Source organism: Curcuma longa, chromosome 1 (assembly GCF_044706935.1).
Source record: "Curcuma longa cultivar G26 ecotype Majalengka, Jawa Barat chromosome 1, ITB_CL_G26_1.1, whole genome shotgun sequence".
Lineage (NCBI taxonomy): Eukaryota > Viridiplantae > Streptophyta > Magnoliopsida > Zingiberales > Zingiberaceae > Curcuma > Curcuma longa.
In genome coordinates this window covers 13,096-32,060 of record NC_133861.1, presented here as the reverse complement: position 1 = coordinate 32,060, position 18,965 = coordinate 13,096, and the positions used below count along the sequence as shown (strand labels likewise).

The 18,965-nt window shown below is 38.9% G+C and overlaps 1 protein-coding gene across 1 annotated transcript; it reads left to right on the top strand.

The window, feature by feature from the left end:
- The first annotated feature begins 1,620 nt into the window (after positions 1 to 1,620).
- On the top strand, positions 1,621 to 2,249 carry LOC141848687 (S-linalool synthase-like). Its single transcript, XM_074736734.1, has 3 exons — positions 1,621 to 1,721; positions 1,809 to 1,923; positions 1,998 to 2,249. Exons 1-3 carry the CDS (start codon positions 1,621 to 1,623, stop codon positions 2,247 to 2,249), a joined length of 468 nt encoding a protein of 155 aa, XP_074592835.1.
- The last annotated feature ends 16,716 nt before the right edge of the window (positions 2,250 to 18,965 follow it).

Sequence of the window (18,965 nt, the reverse complement as noted above, 5' to 3'; positions counted from 1 at the left end):
CCTCAGGAAGAATTCTTGGAGATCTTCGGAAGAATTCGTGAAGAATTCTTAGAGACCTTCGGAAGAATTCTTTAAGACTTATCGAACCCACCGTAATCCATCACTTGATCTATTACGAAGAATGGTAATCGATCACTTGATCGATTACGGAGGACCGTAATCCATCACTTGATCTATTACAGAGGTTGGTAATCGATCGAATATTTATTTACATAGCTAGGATTCTAGTATACATCCCAACAATCTCCCACTTATACTAGAAGACTACGCTGCCTCATATGATGTCATACATCTGATTCCCATCCCCTCCATATGCCGATCAAAAGCTTTCGCCGGAAGGGCCTTCGTGAAAGGGTCTGCCAGGTTATCCTATGATACAATCTTGACCACAACGACTTCTCCCCATTTGACAATATCTCATATCAGGTGGTACTTGCGCTCAATGTGTTTACTTGCCTTATGGGCTCGTGGTTCCTTCGAGTTTGCAACTGTACCACTGTTATCACAATAAATTGTGATAGTCTTGGGCAAACCAGGAATCACATCTAAGTCCATCAAGAAGTTCCTGAGCCATACAGCTTCTTTGGCTGCCTCAGAGGCGTCATCCATGAGATCCTTTCTCTTTCTCTGTGGAAGAAAGTGTCGATCTTCAAGATGGAGCACTTCAAGAGGGAGTTTGGATTGCCGGAGAGGTTGAATCTGCTGCTGTTGAGGCACCCATGCATCTTCTATGTGTCGAACAGATACAATATTTACACGGTGGTGCTCAGAGAAGCATACAAGGGATCGGAGCTCATCGAGAAGGACCCATTGGTGGTGGTAAAGCAGAAGCTTAGGGAACTGATGCAGGAAGGCCTTCATGAATATAACCAGAGACGGCATTTGGCTAATTTGGAGAAAAAGAGGAAGGTGAAATTAGCATACGAACACAAAAGGAGGAAGATGATGAGGACTAAGAGGAAGCTCTAAGACTGAACAACCTCAAGAAGAGGGAAGAGAGGAAAAGGTTTTATAAAGTTCTCTTCGATGAAAATCCATGATGAAGCAAAGGTATTGCTGTAAATTTAAACTATGATGGAAGTATTAAATCCTTAAGTTATTACCTGGATATGCAAATCCAATCTGTTAATATGATTGATTCTGATTAAAAATCTCAAGCATAAAATGGATTATAGTGTATATAGTATCATCATCTTCCTCCATTTTACATAACTCGTCGCACCTAGATGAAATTTCCTTAACAAATCCCTTTATTGCATGAAATTGTATGGGACTATCTCTCCTTGGTCTTCCTACTTTAGAACAATTTGGGTATGCTACAGGGCCTTTTCTATTGGTTTTTACCGACAAATCGCCTTACTCTATATTTCTCTAGTTATTAAACTTTATCACATTAATCGTACTGTGAGTGATAAATTATTGGCAGAAGCTGATTTTTCCTTCCTGGCAGAAGTTGATTTTATATAATTTTTTTTTTATCTCTGTAGCTGAAATATAATTAATGATAGGTGATCAGAAGAATCAGGGCTTTCAAAAATGGGGTTTGGCAGAGAAAAAACTACCTACTGTTACTTAGCCACTGTTCCAACATGTCTCCCTCTGCATTGTGAGCTAAGGAAAATGGTGGCAAAATGTGCAACCCTAGTTACAATTGCTGATGATTTCTTCGATGAAAAAGGAACTGAAAGTGAATTAGAAACACTGACTGAAGTTGTCAACAGGTATATGTACAGATATGTATATATGTGCCATCTTAAAATAAAACCTATTTGATTATTGTTATATGTTAATTTGATTAGATATGACAGATGGGAAGGAAACGACTTATGTAGCCACTCCAACGTAATCTTTGACGCACTTCATGAACTTGTAAATGAAGTAGAATTCAATGCATTCCGTGAACATGACATAGGAAGCTATCAGGTAATGTGTAGGGCATTTAAAGAATATATAGTTAATCTGCATTAGACCAATAGAATTTATATATTTCTTTTCAGAATTTTCAGAGAGAATTAGAGGATGGAAAGTTCAACATGGTTCCACTGTACATGAAAGAGAATTTGGAGAGCAACATTGAGGACTCAGTTGGGCATATAAAGACAATTCTTGAGAGGAAGGGGAAGGAGTTTCTTGAGCTGTTCTTGAACCAAGAATATGGACGAGTCCCAAGAGTGTGGAAGGAGCTGCACTTGGTCACTCTCAAAGCCTTCTGGATGGAAGCACAGTCGCTTGGGCATCAATGTTTATAATTTTGTTTGACTGATATAGATTTGATCATATACTTTTTGTAGTAACGATAAATTTTTGTTTGGATTGTTTTATCTAACAAACCCTAAAATGGAAGCTCTTTGTTATATTTGAGCTAAGATTTTAAAATTGTGAATGTGATATTATTTAATATTTGTGTGTTGTATTATAAATGTTAGAGCTTTGAACATGTTATAATTATTTGTATTTGTATTATATATTTGTGTATATAGATTTATTAAATTTTAAAAATATAATTATCTATAGCGCGCGGCCCGTGTGCTGCGGATGCACCTTTCCGCAGCGTGCGGGCACGTGCTCCGGAAAATAGCACTTTTCTGCAGCACGCGGCCTGCGTGCTGCGGATGCACCTTTCCGCAGCGCGCAGGGCGTGTGCTACAGAAACTTGCACCTTTCTGCAGCGCGCGCCCCGCGTGCTGCAGATGCAACTTTCCGCAGCGCGCGGATCTACGCGCTGCAGAAGCATCTTTCCGCAGCGCGCGGCCCGCATGCTGCGGATGTATTATGACTTTCAACAGCTTGGAGTTATGCAGCACGCGATGTGCGCTGCGGATAGCTTAATTGCGCGCTGTGAAAAGTCAAATTTGTTGTAGTGACGGAGGACCGTAATCCATCACTTGATCTATTACGGAGGTTGGTAATCGATCACCTGATCGATTACGGAGACTGGTAATTGATCACTAGATCGATTACGGGGCTTTTTGAGAAAGAGTTACGACATTTAATCGACCGTCCGATCGATTACATGGAGTCTTAATCGATCAGCTGATCGATTAAGCCATCTGGAATCGGTTGGTAATCGATTCGAATTAATTTTATTAAATTAATAAAATATTAATTATGGAATCTCGTTAAAAATTAGTGAGATATAATTAAAAGATTTTGTTAAAGATAAGAATAAAATTAATACAATGGAAACTTATTAAAAAGGTAACGAATCTTATCCATAGATTTTATTAGATTTATTCTTATTAAAATCTTGAAAAATTCGTTAGACTTTTTCCTAAATTTCCTAGATGGCATAACTATATAAGAAGGGGTTTAGGGGAGGCAATAGAACACACAATTCTAGATTTATTTCCTCCTCCCCTAGGGCCGGCAGCACCAACCTAAGGACTCCTCCTTTTTGCTTGCCGCCGCCACCATCACCTCTTCTTCCCTTCTTTTCTCTCTAGGGCCGACGCCCAATTTCTTATTCTCCCTCCCTAGGGTGGGCAACTCTTTGCCTTCCTTTGTCTTCTTGGTGGCCGAACATCACAGCCTTCTTCCCCTAGGGCCGGCGGCCACAAGCAAGATGAAGGAGAAGAGAAAAGGAAAGGTTAGGTTCGTTGAGTTTTTGATGGAGTATTCTCGAAGGACCGTTGCTCACACAACGTTCGAGAAGAGGACAGGATATACAGTAGAAGATCGAGGGTAATCTCTCTTTCTAGACAACTCGAAGAAAAGGTATAATTTAATGTTTCCGCATTTATTAAATTGTTCCTTTTATCCTGGATCCTGTAAACCAAACACAAAAGCTTAATGATCTAAATGTGTCGATCAAACTTTGTTTGATCGACTATGAGGGCAACTTAAATCCATTTCTGGAAAAAAAATTTTCTGCAAGAATTCATCGGAACGGATTTCCTAGTGTTTCCCATCATGATCTGCTAGGACTTCTGTACTCATGTCAAATGTCTGGTCCTTCATGACCCACTCGGACTTCTGTCATATCTGATCACTAAGGGTCTAGTCAACCATGACCCACTTAAGTTTCTCATTATGTCAACTCTCTATTGGGCGTATGATCCGCAAGTATTCAATCAACCTTGATCCACTTAGACTTTTCATCTTGTGTCAAGTGTCCGATTCTTAATGACCCACTTGGAATTTCTCTTGCATGCCAACATCCGATTAATCGTGATCCACTTGGATTTCTCTACCTTCAAGTATCCGGCCAACCTTGACTTACTTGACTCTTCTTCACCGTCAAGTATCCGATCAACTTTGACCTACTGGATTGTTCTTTATTATTAAGTATGCGGTCAACCTTGACTTACTTGACATTTAACTAATATATTGATCAAACATTGAAATTCAACTCGAGTCAAATTAAGCTTGGTCAACATCGACTTGAGGTTGATTATACCAATAATTTCTCCTTCTTTGATGTTTGACATTATATTTAAGTTAGGCTAACTCATTAGTTTAACTTCCTTTTCATCCTTCTTCTCATGCCAAAGTATGAAAGAGGGTTTCCTAACATAAACCCAATATTCTCCCCCTTTGGCACACATTAAAAATCTCTTCTGAAAAATCCATTCGTCTTCCATTCCATCCTTAACTTCCAACATCACAATGGAAGTTCCTTACCTTCCATTGTCTCCGATGCTCAACCTTGAGCATACAATCCTTCATATATTCACTAATTTCTCAATTCTCCTCATTTCTTCATCCCTCCTTCCATATCGAAATCATGTTTTTAAGATGAACTTCCCCTTCAACGTGTTCTCTATGTTCAATCATTGTACCAACGATGATTTTGAGATCATAAACCTTTAGGAAATTTTAAAATCTAAGTCATGAGGTTAAAGATTCAACCTTGAATCTAAACCACCTCCTTAATTCCTCATCTTTCCCTTTTTAACAAACTTTTCTCATTTTCATCAAGAAAAACCTCTTTGAATACTCATTCAAGTATATTAAAGGGTATAGTTAAATTATCTAATAGGAGCTTAACCGATTGAAATAAATTAATTTCAGCCAAAAATACAACTATCAATCTATTGTCAACTGACAACAATCGATTGATACATGTAACAATCAATTGATAACTGGTAGCAATCGATTGCTGGACTAAAAAAAATATAATTTTAAATTTCAAATTGAATTTTAGAAATACATAAGTAATTTCATAATTTTTAAAAATTAATGAAATTTCATAAAGACATTATTTATGTCAAATGTTATCATGAATAAAAAATAATTTTCTATGAAAATACACATTTTATTTTTAAAGAATGATATGAAGTTAGAAATCAATGAAAACTTTAATATTTTACTCTAACTTTATATCAACCTAATCAAAATTGATTCCTATCAACAGATAGGCTTCATTAAGATTTTTCAAAATACTTTTAAAATTATTTTTAAAGTTAATTTTTAATTATGATTTATGATCTAAATGTACATGACTTGCACATTAGCTTTCCCTATAATTGATCATATAAAATTCATTTTTATTTGATGAAACTAAAGTATATTTTGATATAGCAAATCGCATCTCAAACTTAGTTCATCATCCTAATATCTTACTTGTGTCTAAAGTATCTCAATACACACACAAGTTAATCCTATGGTCTTTGTAAGATGTGAAATATAATAGCGTGAAAATACCTAAATTTCAAATCTAAACATCATCGTCTAATCATTATGCCAAATACACAAGTTAACATAAGCAACTTTATCTCCCTCGAATGTCTCAAAAATTCACACTTGACACACTTTATAATTATATCCTATTTTTCCAATTTGATTAATCTCAAAACCTCATTTGTTATTGACACACTAGAAAATCTTCCAAAATAAGATTGAACCTTCATTCTTATGATATTATTATATCTTGAAAATATCTTAAAATGTCACCTTTACTATAGTTGGTGTTGGGATCGTCCCAGTCTCAAATCTAACAGTTGGGTGGTTAACTGTCCTTCCAATTAAGGTTGACATACCCTATACTCATTTCGTATGAAGAAATCAAATTCTTAAGAACTCAATACTTATTGAAACTTCTTGGGTGTACTAGTACTCACTAGGGATAACCTTCCTAAATACTTTTCTAATGACTCTCCTAGATTTCTAAGAAGCTTTAGTCATTATTATCTTATTAAGGTCAACTCTAGGGATGACTTTCCTTAAAACCTTGACTTGACTCCTAGATCTACGGTTAGTTCCATAATTATATAGAACTTATGATATGAGGGTACATTGTTTTTTAACTTAGGTTTGTATCCCAATCCCTTCTTACGCTTATATGATTCTTGCCCACCTAATCCTAGAATTTTCTTTTTGGTCCCTTTAACTTCACTTGTCATCTTTCTTTGGGTTTTTTTTAATTTATCAAGTTTTAACCTCAATATTTGATTTTCTTTCTTCAAATCATTAACTCTTGACTTTTCATGATTTTCTTAGATATTTATTTTTCTACATATATATTTAGTCTTCTTAGTATTTTTACTTAGATCCTTCCCATCCTTAGGTGGAGTTTTTTTTAGCATCATATAACCTAAAATTATTCTTAAAATTTTCATGTTTTCTATTATCATAATAATGAGCACTAAAATTATAAAGCTTATTTATAGTATATTTGTTTTCATGATATAAGTAAATTGTATTATGAAATAATACCTTAGGTGCTTCCCTTAAGTTTGAGCTTCCTCCATTGTCTTTTCTTTGGTGTCTCCCCTTTGGATATTGATTCTGATAATGTCCTCTTTAATTGCATTTAAAGGCAGACAATGTGCTCCTTACCTTTGCGTATCAAGGTTCCAGCCTCCTTTAGCTTCTCCTTTGTCCTTAGTGCCAATTGAGCCTTCTTTTTTTGTCAATTATGAATATTTATTTTTATAGTGTCCTTTTTCCCTACACTCAAAGTATATAATATGATCTTTAATTTTAACAATTGAAATTATTATACTTTCACGAGTTGGGCTCTCCATGCTCATTGAGGCAGCACAATCTTACTCCTTATTGGCTCTCGATGTCGAGGCTTCCCCTCATTCTAGTGTCAATGACCTCTCCCCCTCAGCCCTTGAGGTGGATTCTTCTTCGTCTTCCACAATCTCAAAAATTGAGCATCTCTTGATTTCTAAATTTTTTGATTCGTGAGCCAATGAGTCTTCCTTCTCGGTTGCATCTTCGTCTTATGCCGATGATGGACTTTCATGAAGCATAGCAAGCTTGTTCCATAGAGCCTTGGCATCTTGATACAAACCTATTCTGCACAAAATGTCATTAGGAATCAAATTAATTAACTAAAATTTTGATTACCTTATCATTTATCTTCGATTTTTGGAGTTATTCCTTAGTCCATTTCTTCTTCTTGAGGAGTCTCCCTTTACTATCCTTCGAGGCTTTGAATTCCTCCATTAGGATGAACCAATTCTCAATATTCATCATTAAGAAGTTTTCCATCCTCACCTTCAATTGATCGAATCCTCTCAATCTGAAAGGTGGAGGTGCTCGAATGTTATATCCAAGTCCATCTTGAGGATCCATTTCAAAATTCAACTCTCTTTGGTGTTGACTTTTTTTGATGGTCAATCTGATGACTTGTTGATGTTGTTCTTCGTACCTCTTGTAGCGTGATTCCTGATGCTTTCTCTGATTGCTTGTGTCTGAGGAACAATCACCAAGAAAGGGAAGGTTCCTTCTATTTCACAAACCAAATCTGCGATTCGATGTTCTTCCTTTCCCTCAGGCAGCGTCTCCTTGCTTCTGATCTTGGACGCAACCACACTGCTTTGCTCACATTCTATGCTGGGATGCAAAGGTATGAACCCTCATCCTACCTCAGGGCTTTCCTCTCCCTTTAATAGGGAGTGGTGGCGTCCTCCACGGAGTGCACAACGTGCACTTCGTGGGAGTGAAAGGTGGTGGTGGTAGGCAGTTACCGTAACTGCCTACATCTCCCACTTGTCCAAGTGAAGCCACAAAGGCAAATGGTCACAAAGACCATTACGAGGTATCTAGCCATGTAGACTAAATATAATCGGAATAGACAGTCACATAGACTGTTAGAACAACTAATTCATACATAGGAAAATAGTGTAGGTCCCCAAGGATGTCCACATCTTCACAATAGCATGATATTGTCCACTTTGGGCCTAAATCCTCATGACTTTGTTCTTGGGCTCTCTCCAAAAGGTCTCATCCCAATGGAGATATCTTTCATCCTTTTAAACCCATGATCTTTTCCATGTGTTTTAGATGTGGGACTATGTTTGCACCCTTGCAACCCAACAATCCCCTCCCCTCAAACAAAGGACCACAGGCCCCCCTCAAACGGAAAGCCTCCGTTTGATGTCTGAATCCTCAACCCACCAGGACCTTCTGCCCTTCAGTTCACCCGACCTATTAGGACTTCCTGCCTAGCCGTAATTAGGACTTCCTGCCCCTCGGTCCACCTAACCTACTAGGACTTCCTTCCCCTCGGTCCACCCGACCTATTAGGACTTCATGCCTAGCCGCAACTAGGACTTCCTGCCTGGTGTCTAGTCCTCTTGATTCAGACACGAGAGCACCCACTTCCTTTGTTTTAAAGTTTAACTCACATGGTTAGATCTAGATCATGTCTCTTCCGGCGGTTAGTCCGGTGAAGAGCGGCCTCGCTCTGATACCACTTGTATGTCCCCAAGGATGTCCGCATCTCTACAATGGCATGATATTGTCCACTTTGGGCCTAAGCCCTCATGGCTTTGTTCTTGGGCTCTCTCCAAAAGGTCTCATCCTAATGGAGATCTGATGGCTCACAACCATTATCCAGGTGGCACATAGCCGTTCTCCAGTGATACATAAATCACTCTTCTGGTGGTACATAACCATTTTACTGGACTCATTATGTCTTGCTATTTACTCAGATTAAATAATATTTATTTACATCAATATGAACATCTCTAATCCCTCAATTTGACTATCATGTCAAGAGCATGTTCCATATCTACAATATTCACAATCATTTCTATACATAACAGAAATGGGTCGACCAGTGAATATTCTCAAAGTGATGTAAATATATTTAACCTTCCTTTTTAGCTTGAATCCATTCATTTTAATCAGTCGCTTTCCTAGTCATGTTCCATAGACCGAATCATCCATAGTCATAGGTTTACATGCTAAAGTAGCAGACCCTGATTAAAATTTCAAGTAAACAGCTAAATAGTCACTTAAGGCAAATGCTGAGATCAACATATAATCTCATAGGGCTCACATAGTAGAGAAGCAGGGATCCATTCTCCTACTACCCTTATTGTCGTCTTAGCACATGTGGTATGAATCACATGCTACGATGTTATTTTCTTTACGAAAAAGAACGCATGTTTTTCTCAAATCAACATCGTACAGATTTTGATTAAGACATTCCCAATGTTTAATCCTGAATCCAACACATGAATTCTTATCTGGCTACTAACAGGTTTAGTAAATGGTGGGATCATTTACTTCGATCATCAAACTTTAAATGATCTCATCTTGATTCACTTATCAAGGCGACCCCAGCTTATAGTAATGTAACAATTTTACAGCTACATAAGCCAACAGCTGCATAAGCTGAACTATAAGCACCGGTCTTACCTCTATTCATACATAACAAATAGAGATGATTGTCCATGTGAGAGGACCAATCACTACCTGCCAACATGCTCACCGAGATCTTATCTCAAGAATGTAACTCTTCACATACACTGAATAGATTATGACATTTTACGCAATCAAATTACAATATCTGATTGTCAATTAAAAATGTTACATTCTACGAAGTCCCATAGACTTTACATGCTCATTGAATGACTCTCTAGTCATTGGCTTAGTAAAAGGATCTGCAAGCATAACTCTTGTAGGGATATACTCAAGAATCACCTTCTTTTTAGCAATAATATCCCTTACAAAATTATATTTGATAGCTATATGCTTGCCCTTGCTGTGATATTTGGGATCCTTTGAAAAAGCTATAGCAGCTTGACTGTCACAATAGACAGTAACTGGACTCCCACTGTCTTCAGCAATCTTCAGATGCTTCAGGAACCTTCTCAACCAGACTGCTTCTTGCACAGCCGCTGAACATGCCACATATTCAGCTTCCATAGTTGACAAGGCTACACAAGCCTGTTTCTTGCTGTTCCAGGAGATGGCGCCACCATTCAGCAAGAACGCATAGCCTGATGTGGATTTTCTATCATCCAGGTCCCCAGCCCAATCTGCATCTGAATAGCCCTTCAGGCTCATATCTGATCCTTGAAAACAGAGACAATAATCTGTCGTCGCCTTCAGATATCTGAAAATCCTTTTCACTGCCTTCCAGTGTCTCGGTCCTGGGTTTGACTGGAACCGGCTAACTAAGCCAACAACATAGCTGATATCGGGACGTGTACACAACATAGTATACATTAAACTACCAATAGCACTGGCATATGATCTTTTCTTCATTTCGGCTATTTCATTAAGAGTCTTGGGACACATACTCTTGCTCAGAACAGTACCTTTCACAATAGGTGTCTGTTCAACGTTGCAATCAGACATGCTGAAATGTTGTAACATCTTATTTATATATGACTCTTGAGACAGACCCAAAAGTCGTTTAGATCGATCCCTGATGATCTTTACTCCTAAGATGTATTCAGCTTCTCCCATATCCATTATGTCAAACTGTGATGAAAGCCACTCTTTGACTTCTATCACAAAACTTATGTCATTTCCTGCTATCAGCATATCATCAACATATAATGATAAAATGACATACTTTCCTTTTTCCCTTTTCAGGAAAACACAATGATCCTCATTGATCATTTCGAAACCATAAGTTAAAACGACTTCGTTAAACTTTATGTTCCATTGTCTTGACGCTTGCTTTAGCCCGTATATAGACTTTCTAAGTCTACATACTTTTCCTTCTTGGCCTTCAGCAATGAAACCTTCTGGCTGAACCATATAGATTTCCTCGTCAAGCTCACCGTTAAGGAAAGCAGTTTTTACATCCATTTGATGTAATTCCAAGTCATAATGCGCTACAAAAGCCAAAATAACTCGAATTGACACAAACTTCACTACAGGAGAAAATGTCTCTTCAAAATCAATACCCTCCAGTTGGGTATATCCTTTTGCAACCAAGCGAGCTTTGTATCGATTAATCGATCCATCTGCTTTCCTCTTTATTTTGAGAATCCATTTATTCCCAATGGCCCTTCGGCCTGGAGGAAGATCGACTAAATCTCATACATGATTCTTTCTCATAGACTCTATCTCTTCATCCATTGTAATTTTTCACTTTTCTCTAACATTACATCCCAACGCTTCCTCAACAGATCGAGGTTCATCATCGTCAACAGGAAGTGTCATTAATGCCTCATTCTCAATATCAAACCTTTTCCGAGGTTTGATCTTACGAACACTTCTTCGTAAGTTGGGCTGTTGAGAAGTCAACTCATGACTAGACAAATTACTCCCACTCGGTTGACTAGGTTCATTACTCCCATCATCCTTAAATTACTCGGTTGACTAGGTTCAGGTATCCTTTGTGACACCTCTATTGTTGATAAAGTATCATCCTCTACAAATAGAGGAGTTGTTTTATCAACATCACCTTTCGTTGGGAACTCAGTTTCGAGAAAAGTAACATCTCTCGACTCTATTTCGGAGAATGTTCCATCTAGATGCTCACCAATGAAAACATAACCTTTGGAGGTATCAGAATATCTAATAAAGATACATTTCTTACCCCTAGGTCCTAGTTTTCCAAATCTGTGAGAACTCTCATGAACATAGGCAGCTGACCCCCAGGGTCTCAGATTACTTAAATCTGATTTTCTGCCGGTCCAACGTTCATATGGAGTAGATGGAACTGATTTTGAAGGCACTCTGTTAAGTATATAAGCCGCTGCTAACAATGCATCTCCCCAATAGGAAATAGGCAAATTAGCTTGGGCCATCATAGACCTAACCATTTCAAGAAGAGTTCTATTTCTTCTTTCAGCAACTCCATTCTGCTGTGGAGTTCCAGGGATCGTTAGCTGTCTAATAATCCCTTTATCATTACAAATTATCTTGAACTGATCAGACAAATATTCACCTCCACGATCAGTGCGTAAAGCCTTAACCTTACGTTCCATTTGATTCTCAACTTCGTTCATATAACGAATGAAGCAATCCAATGCTTCAGATTTATGAGAAATCAAATACACGTGACCATAACGAGTGAAATCATCAATAAATGTAATGAAATAGGAAGCTCCATGTCTAGCCTTCACATTCATTGGACCACAAATATCCGAATGAATTAATTGCAATGGTGATTCAGCCCTAATAGCCTTTCCAAATGGTTTTCTAGTTGTCTTTCCAGCAAGACAATGCTCACATATAGACAAGTTAATCTTAGCCCGAGTGCCCAAGAGGCCCTCCTTAGCCAACCGATTCATCCGTTCTTGTCCTATATGTCCTAATCTAGCATGCCAAACTTCATCAGTTATATCCGCATCACTAGTATATGTCCTAATCTAGCATGCAATGTTTGAAAAATAACCATCAATTCCACAACTGATATTTGGTTCCACATCAAGAACCATAAAACCATTCGTTAAATAACCATATCCGATTGACACTGAGTCAATCTTAAGTTCCACACACCGGCTATAAAAGTTAATACAATACCCTAAATCAAGAAGACAAGTTACAGAAACAAGATTCCTTCGAATCTCCGGAGCATACAGAACATCATGTAGAAACAATGTACTTCCACCACGAAGGTTAAGTTTGCAAGTGTCGATTCCTTTGACTTCAACTCTTGCATTGTTTCCTACATAAATCCATTTGTTGCCAGCTGGTACCCTGCGGTACTCTACATATGTAACTCGTTCCCGAGTTACATGGTTGGTTGCTCCCGAATCTATAATCCACAAAGGATAAGAATCAGCCAACAACACAGAACTAGCAACTAAATGCTCAGAAAAAGAAGACAAACTAGGAAATACCTTTTTCGGCTCAGAACATTCCCGAGCGAAGTGGCCCTTTTTACCACAGTTAAAGCAAGTCAACTTGCTTTTAGGTTTCTTCCCAGTCTTCTTTCCCTTCTTCTTGATAGGGCCTGGTCTCACTCCTGCAGTAGCAGCTTCCTTTTCTGTTTCCCTTTCCTCTCTTAAACCATTTCCTTTTCTTGGATCCAGATGATCCAGCAGAACCGACAGCCACATAGACTTGTCCAGAAATCCTTGCGGATTCCACTCTCTCCGCCTCCAATTCCACATGGCGTGAGACATCAGTGAAAGTTTTAATGCTCTCACTGTGAGTTAAAGTCTGCTTCATGGTTTCCCAAGAGTCTGGAAGGGATCGTATAACTGCCTGAACCTGTTGTTCATCGGTCAACTCATGACCAGCAGTTTTAAGCTCCCGAATCATGTTCGACATTTCCCTGAGATGTTGAACCATTGATACATTCGGGCGCTTCTTATAGCTGTCAAACTTGATTGTCAGCTGCCGAAGCTTGCTCAGACTAACTCCACTGTACTTTTCCCTAAGGGCTACCCAGACTGCATGAGCCGAAGAATATGACTCATACTCAAATGCTAGGTCATCCACCATTGAACTAATCAAAATGCCCTTAGCAGTGGAGTCCTTTTTCTTCCATGCCTTATAGGCATCAAGATCTCGCCTGTTTTGTGCAGTAGGACCATCTACAGGTTCAACCATGACCTGATTTACAGCCTCTAGAACTTCTTGTTCCTCTAGGACATACTGTATCCTGAGGTGCCAGATTTTGTAGTTGTCCCCATTAAGTTTCTCTCCCTTATTTAGTTCAGCTATGATGTTCTTTGTTGCCATAACCTATCATAAATAAATAAATTATTCAGATATTCAGTGTATGTCTTTTATGTATGTAATCTCTAAATTGACTCAATGTAAATTTGATTTGGTTTACAAAATCAAGTGAGAATTACATTCTCACTCATCATTTGTATGTTCCAATCTAATTTACATTGATCTATTTTATTACATACATCCCATCTTAATGAACTTAATCATTAATTAATCATGATATTTATCATTAAATGAACTTATCATTTAAGAGTTAATTAATTATACTCATAATGAACCAATCAAAGAGTATACATTAATAAATAAATATCATGCATCATGTAGAGCAAACAACATAAAATGAACATATCATTAAAGTAAACATGTTGTACATTGTTAACAAATAACAAGAACTCTACTTTAAATGTTACCTATAACATTTCTACTCATAATTAACTAGAAAACAACTCTAATAAACTAGATAAGCAACTATCACTCCCACTAGGACAAACACTAGCGCAGTAATAATCCAAACATAGCCTATCTTTTTAGGCTGAACAGAAACATCTTCAGCTGGGATGCTATCTGGATGATGCCAGGACACAGAATCCTGTATCGAACCCAAATATCCCACAGAAGTGTCCTCTACAGAGTCTTCTTTTGGATCTTCTTCTGGATCCTCTTCACAATCTGCATAGTGAAGCAGCTCTGTGCACAACTGGGTATATGAAATGCGCCCCTCATAGCGCCCCCATATCTGAAGTGCTACATGTCGCAGGTTTTCAGGCAATGAACGAATCAAAGCCCAAATCCTGTAGTTGTCCAGAATCAAAAAATCCTGCATCTCTAGGCGCCAAAATAGTCTGTCCAATCTCCCCATGTGTCCACTAACTCCATAAGCTGGGTCATATTCTATCCACTGGATAGCTTCCCTCAGCTTATTACGCATCACATCGCGTCGAGTCATAGTAGTAATCGTCTGTGCCATCTGAAAAAATTGAAATTAATGAAGTCAGTACAAAACTGACAAACCAGCACATATACCAGCTTAATTCAATTTATACAGGCATAGAACTAACACAATAAATCAAGAAAAATAAATCTTCTTGATTTATAGGGGCTTTGTCAACTGATCCTTTTGACCAGTCGATCGGCACCTTGAAGACTCAACATGGCAGTGTTCCATGAGAACTAAAATATCACATAGCTCCAAGCACCCCAGGCACCTGAGCACCATGCATGATATTTAGTTTTCTCATCATCTTCAACCATGTTGACTGCCTATTGAGTTGTTTCTTGAGTATAAGTTGTTCAAACAACTTCTCAATTATGAGTATGGTTGACCAATGTCAACTCTAACCAAGACTAATTTATACTTGGTTATCTCTTCTCAAGTGTTGTCACCGTGCCAGAACACTTGACATTTCACTTGTTTGGGTCAATTGGACACATGATTTACAAAAGAAGGTCATTCTAATTGAAAGCCCAAAAAATTGACCCAATTAGAAATTTGACCCAATTTGATTAATTAATCTTCCAATGAAATCCAATTAATTCATTAACAGCCCAATTAATTTGATCCATATCCAATAATTGGTCACAACCCAATTACCAAAAATTTAGAAGCCCAATGGGCTCATTTGAGCAAAATTGAACATCCCAATTAATTAGATCAACATGTAAATAAAACTGATTCATTTACAACCTCCTTTTTTTCTTTTTTTTTGTGTGCCCAAACTTTAATTGGGTTGACCCAATACTGACCTAATTAAAAGCAGGCTGCTGGGTCTTAAATCCTTGCCTCAGATCCGGCGTGTTTTACCCAAAAACACGTTGTGTGTGCCCTAAAATCTATTTGCCATCGAACTCTATTTTTTATTTTTTTTATTTTTATTTTTTTTCTGTCGAATTCCCTCTTCTCCCTTTCTGTTCGTTCCAAAAAAAACATGCCGCCTGTGCCAGCCTCATTGTCGGCGTCGACCTCGTCGGCGTCAGCCTCATCAGCATCATGGACTGTGTCCAGCCGTGTCGAAGATGAAGCCATTGCTCCATCTACGAGCGTTGCTTTCCGTCGATTCCAGTCACTGACCTCTTGGTTCCCGCCGACGCCAGCCGCCGGCTCCACACCAGCCTCACTGGAATTAGGGGGCACGTCGCTAGCCGCAAACAGCACCTGTGCGATGTCGCGGGCAGTGCGTGCAGCGTCGTCGACCAAGAACAGAGAAAAGAGACAGGGACGTTCGACCAAAACAGAGACGGCAAACGGGGCAAATGCTAACACACTAACAAGTAAAATCTACAATAGAATTGCTCTGATACCAATGTTGTTCTACGTACCTCTTGTAGCGTGATTCCTGATGCTTTCTCTGATCGCTTGTGTCTGAGGAACAATCACCAAGAAAGGGAAGGTTCCTTCTATTTCACAAACCAAATCCGCAATTCGGTATTCTTCCTTTCCCTCAGGCAGCATCTCCTTGCTTCTGATCTTAGATGCAACCACACTGCTTCGCTCACGCTCTATGTTGGGGCGCAAAGGTATGAACCCTCATCCTACCTCAGGGCTTTCCTCTCCCTTCTCTCCCTTTAATAGGGAGAGGCGGCATCCTCCACGAAGTGCACAATGTGCACTTCGTTAGAGTGAAGTGTGGTGGTGGTGGGTAGTTACCGTAACTGCCTACAGTTGATATCGGAGAACTCAAAATACATCTTCTTCTTCCTCTAGCATTTTACTCTGTCGGTGATTATTTAGGTGAAGAGAAACCTTACTATGATACCACTTATTAGGACCCGTACAAACTAAAGGGGAAGTGATTAGCTACTACCGCTTCATCATGATCTTGTGCTTGTCATTTGAATACGCAGTGGAAACTTTGAATCAAACTCGATGCCCAATATAACACGCTTGGTTTGGCTTAGTTCACCACCTCTCAAGGCGACTACATTCAAGGTCTAGTCCTAACGTCTATCCCACTATTCTTTTCCTTCTTGGATACCTTCAGACGCGGAAAAACCTCTTACAATAAGTTCCTTACAATAACATAATAACAAAACAAGATGCAAAGAAAATGAAATAAAAAATGACTTTATAATGAAGAACTTGTTTTGGATGCTTCATATTGCTTGGAATTGCCTATTATTGATCTGGAAATGCAATAACATTTCGCTTGAGAATCTCCAAGAATCAGCACCATCTCCTAAGTGAAACCCTACTTATAACACTCTATTTGGGTTGATTTCTACCTACTAGTCAATTAACTTTACTCACCAATCGATTGTTGACCATTGACTACCCGTTGAATGGTCATTGACACTGGATTGACGGCTAAGATTATCATAAAATTTGAATATCAATTGATTGATGGATGCCACTAATTGATTGCTAAAGCCCAATCGAACTAGCCAATCAGTTTAGCAAGTTTCTATTTGCTCGACACATTTTGTCAATTGATTGTCGAATCAACCATCAATTTGGGTAGCTTTTGTTTACTTCATATGGTTTACCAATTGATTACTGCATCTCAACAATCGATTACTTAAACTGCAAACTCTCTTTTCAGGGTTTAGAGTTTACCAATCAATTGCTACTTCCTAGCAATCAATTGTTAACTCTATTCAACCAACAAACTCCCTTTTTAGAGTTTATTGTAGCAAAAAAGTGAAATTCGACACCCCAGCGACCCCACACGGTCGACCCCATGACTATTTGTGAGGAGGTAAATCGAGAAACTATAGTTAGCCACTGTGGGGGAGGGTATTTTTCTCGGCTTCACCGAGATTCCCTTTTCAGAGTTTATAATTTACTAATCGATTGCTACTTCCTAGCAATTGATTGCTAATCCTATTTTAGCCTTTTTAAGGCTGAATTCTGATCTTACCTAATATCCGATTGATCTCAACCTACCAAGAATTTTTGTGCCCAACATCTGATCATCCGTGACCTATTGAGACTTCCCGTTGTCTAGCATCCGATCAACCTTGATTTTCTAGGACGTCTGTACTCATGCCAAATGTCTGATCCTTCACGACCCACTTGAACTTCTATCATCTTCGATCACTAAGTGTCTGGTCAACCATAACATACTTAGATTTCTTATTATGTCAATGTTAACTCCCTATTAGATTTTTGATCATCAAGTGTCTGATCAACCATTACCTACTTAAATATTTCATCTCATATCAAGTGTTTGAACCTCCATGACCCATTTAGACTTTCCCTTGCTTACCAAGTGCCCAATCAACCATGACTCAATTGGATTTCTCTACCGTCTGATATCCCGTCAACCTTGACCTACCTAAGATCCTTCACGACCCACATGGACTTCTATCATCTTCGATCACTAAGTGTTTGGTTAACCATAATGCACTTAGATTTCTCATTATGTCAACTCCCTATTAGACTTCCGATCACCAAGTATCCGGTCAACCGTGACCTACTTAAATATCTCGTGTCAAGTGTCTGAACCTCCATGACCCATTTGGACTTTCCCTTGCTTACTAAGTGTTAGGTTGCAAGGGTGCAAACATAGTCCCACGTCTAAAGTACATGGAAAAGATCATGGGGTTAAAAAGGATGGAAAGTATCTCCATTGGTATGAGGCATTTTGGGGAGAGCCCAAGAACAAAGCCATGAGGGCTTAGGTCCTGAAGTGGACAATATCATACCATTGTGAAGATATTTTGATTCCATCGGTACTAACAAGTGGTATCAGAGCAAGACCGCTCTTCACCGGACTAACCGCCGGATGAGCCATGATCCAGATCTAACCATGTGGTTTGAACCTTAAACAAAGGAAGTGGGTGCTCCCGTGTCTGAATCAAGAGGACCAGACACCAGGTGAGAAGTCCTAGTAGGTCGGATGGACCGAGGGGCAAAAAGTCCTAGTTGCGACTAGGTGGGAAGTCCTAGTAGGTCGGGTGGACCGAGGGGCAAAAAGTCCTAGCTGCGGCTAGGTGGGAAGTCCTAGTAGGTCGGGTGGACCGAGGGGCAAAAAAAAGTCCTGGTGGGTCGAAGATTCAGACATCAAAAACGACGTTGAGGGGGGTCTGTGGTCCTTTGTTTGAGGGGGGATTGTTGGGTTTCAAGGGTGCAAACATAGTCCCATATCTAAAGTACATGGAAAAGATCATGAGGTTAAAAAGGATAGAAAGTATCTCCATTG